This window comes from Limulus polyphemus, unplaced genomic scaffold (assembly GCF_000517525.1).
Source record: "Limulus polyphemus unplaced genomic scaffold, Limulus_polyphemus-2.1.2 Scaffold1898, whole genome shotgun sequence".
Taxonomy (NCBI): Eukaryota; Metazoa; Arthropoda; class Merostomata; order Xiphosura; family Limulidae; genus Limulus; species Limulus polyphemus.
Genome location: NW_013667508.1, coordinates 95,482 through 102,749, shown reverse-complemented (window position 1 = coordinate 102,749; position 7,268 = coordinate 95,482). Strand labels below are relative to the sequence as shown.

The 7,268-nt window shown below is 32.7% G+C and overlaps 1 protein-coding gene across 2 annotated transcripts in view; it reads right to left on the bottom strand.

Moving 5' to 3' along the window:
* The window catches only part of LOC111087225, a 53,099-nt gene that overhangs the window by 11,411 nt on the left and 34,420 nt on the right, over positions 1-7,268 (bottom strand). For both annotated transcript variants that reach the window (XM_022393161.1, XM_022393162.1), the window contains exon 2: positions 4,548-4,710. In XM_022393161.1, the coding sequence (XP_022248869.1) occupies positions 4,548-4,613 (66 nt within the window). In that variant the 5' untranslated portion in view covers positions 4,614-4,710. The remainder of the gene's footprint in view (positions 1-4,547; positions 4,711-7,268) is intronic.

Below are 7,268 nucleotides of genomic sequence, written 5' to 3'. Positions count from 1 at the left end.
AAGACGCTATCACATGGTGGTACTTATCAAGACGCTATCACATGGTGGTATTTATCAAGACGCTATCACATGGTGGTATTTATCAAGACGCTATCACATGGTGGTATTTATCAAGACGTTATCACATGGTGGTATTTATCAAGACGCTATCACATACTGGTATTCATCAAGACGCTATCACATACTGGTATTCATCAAGACGCTATCACATGCTGGTATTCATCAAGACGTTATCACATGCTTGTATTTATCAACACATGTATTTCTTCCCATGACTTAGTGAGCCACTTGAAACCGGAAAATACAAATTCGTGGTCTTTCAAGTGACCAAATCAGAAATTTTGGATATCAAAATATAAAACCCAATAATTCATTTGTTTACCTCAGAAACATACCCTGGTTTTATTAAACATTGAAGAGGGATATTGAAACGCAACAAAATATGTATAACAGTTAAAAATTATCCAATAATCTGAATCATCCTTCAAACCCAAAAGTGTTTATAAAGAAGACGATCATTTCCAACAAATTAATCAATTTGTCAGTTTTCTTGTGTTCCTCGTTTACAATTTAGAAGTAAACGAAAATTCTATCCTCACAGTGTAAAATCATTTATACGATCGCTTGAAAGATCACACGGTAACTTAGAAACATTGTGACTGAACTATCACTGGTATTCTATATGATAATTGAGAAACATTGTGACTAAACTATCACTGTTTATTCTATATGATAATTGAGAAACATTGTGACTAAACTATCACTGTTTGTTCTATATGAAACTAATTCACACTGTTGGTAAAAGTTGCACGTCTTTACTGATATAAAACATATCTATGTATCATATACAACTGACTAACATTTTCCAACTGACCAACTTTTAATGTCATTGCTGCCACTATCAAAAGTATAATATCGTAAAACATAGTGCTATATTAGTAACTGTAATGCCAACCTAGGGCTACAAAATACTTTTAATATAGAACTTGCTTTGTTTATTTGTTGTTAAGCGCAAAACTATACGATAGTCTACTTGTGTTGTGCCCACCACGAGTATCCACACCCGGTATTTAGCAGTGTCAGCCCTCGGGCTAACTGTTGAACTACTGGGGAGGGGGGCTTTTTCTTTTGCACAATAAGATTGCTCAAGTACTATAGCAATATATCTGCGGACTTACAACGCTAGAAACCGGGTTTCGAAACCCATGTTGGGCAGAGTACAGATAGCCCATTGTGTAACTTTGTGCTTAGCTACAAACTATGATTCATTTATCATATTTCATAATCCTAAATTTGCGAGTTAACCAGGCCAACATCCCTAACATATGGTGATACATTTTCACAACTTATCCGGCAGCATTAATTTTTCACCTTGGATTATTGTCTCGTTTAGACGCGGACCTAAAGAGTCCGAAAACAGGCAAAAAACACTAAAACAGATTCTGGTACAACTTCCAAAGTGGTTGTCAAACTTGACGAAGGTCGACTGCATAAGTTGGAGGAAAACTTAAGTCTTTGAGCATAAATAATAACCAGAAGTTTTTGAATAAGAATGGTAACAGACAAAGTATACAACCTTTACGAAATGTTTCATCAAAGGGAAAAATGGGTGTGTTTCAAGATGAACTTCAATCACAGTCTTCAAGATATACTTACGCAACAGCAGCTTTTGCTTTAGAAGAAGCTTTTTTGTTTCACTTCTAGTTTGTTTTTTGTTGTTTTTTCAAAGTTTCTTTTTTCCTTCTTTCCATGAATATCCTATTGTTTCACATCTATATCGACTGCTTTTATTGCACTAGAAAATACCTTTTCATTTTACAGTTGTAAGAAACGTAGTGCATAGAATCGTCTTCTGGTGTTTTCATAAAGTTCTAACTTCATTTTCTACACTGTAAAACAGGAAATACCAGGAAAAAAAGTTCTATTCTCATTTTCTACACTGTAAAACAGGAAAAAAAAGTCCTAATTCATTTTCTACACTGTAAAATAGGAAATACCACAAGAAAAAAGTGCTAACTTCATTTTCTGCACTGTAAAACAGGAAATACCACAGGAAAAAAAGTCCTAACTTCATTTTCTGTACTATAAAAGAGAAAATACCACAAGAAAAAAAGTCCTAACTTCATTTTCTACACTGTAAAACAGAAAATACCACAAGAAAAAAAGTCCTAACTTCATTTTCTACACTGTAAAACAGGAAATACCACAGGAAAAAAAGTCCTAACTTCATTTTCTACACTGTAAAACAGGAAATACCACAGGAAAAAAAGTCCTAACTTCATTTTCTACACTGTAAAACAGGAAACATCACAGGGAAAAAACCCAACTGAACGGATGTTTGTTCAGAAAAGTGAAAATATTGGTCAAAGAATGTTGAATAACTCCACATTTTTCTTCATGCACAGGATAGATTCATATATAATGCACATATAACGTTTAATAAATTCGAACATTTTCCGTATGATACATACTCCAGATTCATTACCAATCTAGGTGTGGTTAAGTTGCTAATTTAGAGGTTACGATTACAAATATTTACAAGGATAAACATTAAAATAATTTACTGAAAAAAAATCCAACTATGGTGTAATAAATATCGGGCTTGAAAACTGGATTTTTACTAACACCAATCTATCATATTTGATTCAAACTTTGCATATCAGGTTTTAGTGTATTTAAAAAAACTTGTGAGTTAAAAAAAATAAGGAAGGGTGTATAATAACATAGCTATTACACCATATCTGATACATCCAGTGTTGACGAGGCCTTTCGTCCAATACCAGGGTTCTTGAGGCCAGGTGGGGCACGACTGACATAGTAATGGTCGAAACGCTATTTATGATAGCAAATTTCTTGAACAACAAATTTGTGAAGTGTATTTTTATCAATTTTATTTATATCACAACATATCAGAGTTAGAGTAAGGGTTTTTAGCACAATATTATATAGTTATCCTAACACTAGATGCTAATTAAAAATGTGAGAAAGGCATTACCAAATCGTTTGAAATATCTTGCATTAACTGGAACAAACACTAAGAAAGATTTAATCATCGGCTTAAACATTTTTAACATTTAAGGAAAGAAAATACTAAAGGGTGTGACCTAACTCCCCCCTCCCAAAAAAAAACCCCACTACCAAACCCTTGTTACACCTTATAACATGCCCTATTAGGTTCAGGTGTGGGAAAAATACAGTTGGCCACATAAAATGTCAATAAAAGTCAACAATGACTGATGTTAACAGTACAATTCCAAGCTCAAGGTGTTTAACTTAGTCCGTGATAGATGGGAACATTGACTCTTAAGATACTATTAGTTTGGGCTGTAATAACGGGCTCCAATACATAAAGCATACATCTATGTGCATAATTTTGTCTACAAACCTGTTCGCCAGGCACGATTGCTAATTATCAAGCATGTCTGTAACACGCTGTTTAGGGTTGCTTTAGTATGGGTATGATAACTATTTTATGATTGAATAGCTAGTAGGAGGGTAAGCAATTTAAATATCGTATGTTTGAAATATGAATATCAATCATAGCAATGTCCCAGTTGTTTTGAGTACGCGAAAATGTTTTGAACCGCGAAATCAGAAGCGACAAACCTGTGTTTATACGTTATCTAACGTAATTGATTCTCCCTGGTCTAAAGAAGAAAAAAAAAAGAGCTAAATATAAAAAAAGAATTCAGGCAGACTTATGTAACAGATTTCTTGAAGTACATTATATATCACCAGATATATATTTGAAATAATTCATAATTAAATGACAGTGTATATGATGGTCACCAGATATATATTTGAAATAAATTGTTATTAAGTGACAGTGCATTTTATGGTCATCAGATACATATTTGAAATAATTAGTAATTAAATGACGCTGTATTTGGGGCTCTCCAGATATATATTTGAAATAATTCGTAATTAAATGACAGTGTATTTAATGGTCACCAGATATATATTTGAAATAATTCGTAATTAAATGACGCTGTATTTGGGGCTCTCCAGATATATATTTGAAATAATTCGTAATTAAATGACATGTATTTAATGGTCACCAGATATATATTTGAAATAATTCGTAATTAAATGACGCTGTATTTGGGGCTCTCCAGATATATATTTGAAGTAATTCGTAATTAAATGACAGTGTATTTAATGGGCACCAGATATATTTGAAATAATTCGTAAATAGATAATTGTGTATTTAATGGTCACCAGATATATTTGAAATAAATCGTTATTAAATAATAGTGTATTTAAGGATCAAACTATTCCTTAGTGTATGCATGAAATAAATTATATTAAACATTTTTTTCCAAACCACAAAAAAATTATGTGGAAAATTACATATTTTAAAGCAAATAATGTAATTTAATTGTCATATTAAACGTTGTAGAAGGTTCGCAGAATGCTATTACTATATAGTTTATCCTGCTTGGAAGTAAGATTTTGTAATGGGATAATGAAAGAAAAACTCAGACTTCCTCCACTTTCCAAGTAATAGTAATATTTAGTTCTAGACTAAAAGACTGTTTTCCACTTACCTGTGCTTGTTCAAGATACCTCTCTAGCTCCCAATAAGGGTCGCTCACGGGTTGCACGGCCGCCATGATCTGTGTAAAACGTCCATCCGCCGTCAACTTGTGTTAGAATCAATAGCAATGGCACACGGATGCTTCTACCACGAAAGTTGTTATTCTTTACGGCCTGTAACAAAAACTGAAGTTTAACAATCAGTGAGGAAGCAAGTTGAAAATAAAAACAAATCTTGGTTAATGTCGAAGAACATGCACACACACACAGTAATGTGTTGTGTAGTTTTTGTGTGACAACTACAGACGTACTAATTCATGCTGATGTGAAAGCCGAGAACATTTTTCGTCAACGTCATTGTATTGTTAACGACCACCTTAAATGATTTTTATGTTAATATTGACTTAAGACAGACAAGACAAAATGGCGCATCTAACGAGGTGGGAAATAATTAATTAAACTAAAATTTTCTTTTCAATTGCTGCCGTTTCTTAGATGTTATCCTTGTCTTTTTTCAAGATCGTGGCGCATTTTTCTCTGAATGTTATCCTTGTCTTTTTTTCAAAATCGTGGCGCATTTTCCTGTGCGTACAATGAGGTTTCAAGATGCGTTCAAACTCAGGTCACGTGCTCTTATATAATGTAAAAGCTAATCAACGACCCTAATAGACTTATTGGCCCACGTTCCAACGTCAACAGCCAACTGTGTGCCATATGCTTGTTCAGATGGTCGTATCGAGTATCTGAGTTTCACGTTCTCATGATGGTTCCCGGTCGCCACTTGCTAAGAAAAGGGGCCGGCCAGATGCAGAGGTCGCAATGTGGTGCTCGTTTAAAATCTCTGTAGAGGTGTTTTCTTTCAAGGGAAGAGTAAACGATGGGAAGAGATATTACGCTGTATTAAATAAAATAATAAAACGAAAATCAGCGTTTTTTTTTACTTGCACAATCATTTATTTGTAAAGATAAACAAATTAAAAATATATATAAGTTAAAAGAAACTTAACTTAGATATATTTTTAATTTTTTAATCTTTACAAATAAATGATTGTGCAAGTAAAAAAACAAAAAAAAACGTTGATTTTCGTTTTATTATTTTATTTAACATTTTTGCACAAGAATTGTCTGTCTTACGTATTACGCTGTATTATCTGGTGACAGTCGTGTGTATGATTCAACGGGATATTCGACTATCGAACTAAGCGGTTCACCTTATACAACAGTCTTATATCAAAATCTAATCAAAGCCGAAATAGCTTTCAGGTGTGATTCGATAAAACAATAATACTTGTCGAACCTGTATTAAACAATATGCTTCAGTGGCTTTGTCGTTCTCTGTGCATAGCATAGGAATATACGATATGCTATGCACACAAACATACTTAAGTATTTGAATTTATTACACTTACTCCTCATGGAAAATGATAATTTACATCAAGTAACTCAAAGTATGAGGGTATTTACTTATCGTCTAACACGTTAGCCAAAGGGGCATAATAAACCAGTATTTTTAATCAATAACTCTGAACAAAAGTAAGCTAGCTCTATTTATCAGTACTAAAAATAATAGCTTGTGAATTAATAAAGCTAATTTTGTATATAACACTAACAAAAGGTACACAATGTTATAAATAGTTAAACTAAAGCCGATAATGATTAGGATGAATTGAATCATAACGTGGGTACGGTAGCAACAGTATTTTTAGTCGTAAGCTCGATTATATCACACGAGGATTTAGGTTGGTCCTAAATCCATATATTAAGATATATGCAAACTAATTTTCAGTGTTGTAAAAGTATAAATCACAAGTGACGATAGTTAACGAAACTAACTTTAAAGAGTCATGTTTGCAAAACTACGAAGATATTTTTTGTATATGTACGTTCAACTATTGCGATACCTGTTTTATTAAATGATATGATTTTATCATGTTCACCTAACAAATATTGATATTAATCGAAACAAGCAGTGTGAATTGTACCGAATGTTAACTTCATAACGGAGTAAACAGTGTGAATTGTACCGAGTGTTAACTTTATCCTTAACGGCATTAGCATACACCTAATAGATAAGTATGACAAAAATCACATTGAAAAGAAATAAACTAAGCAAGTCAAAAGTGTACCAAATGTAGAAACTACAAAACGTAACATTTTGAAACGAATAACTGCTCCAAATTATGATTAGAGATAGCCTGTCTCTCCAGTTGTCCAGGTAAAAAATTAGTGTATTAACAACAGGCTCAGATACTGTAGCCTACAAGTTCTCTAGTTGAACTACACATCCAATCATTCCCCAGTAATTCAGCGTTAAATCTGAAGACTTATAACGTTAAAAACTAGGTTTCGATACCTGAGATGGGCATAGCACAGATAGCTCATTGTGTAGCTTTGTGCTTAATGTCAAACAAATAAGCTCATCTACTCTTCGCTTCCAGTTGTGGACATGGTAATTAATCCTTAATACCAATTAACATAAAAATACACTACCCATCAATATAGTTAATAATATAACCCTTAATACCAATTAACATAAAAATACACTACCCATCAATATAGTTAATAATATAAGCCTTAATACCAATTAACATAAAAATACACTACCCATCAATATAGTTAATAATATAACCCTTAATTCCAATTAACATAAAAATACACTACCCATCAATATAGTTAATAATATAAGCCTTAATACCAATTAACATAAAAATACACTACCCATCAATATAGTT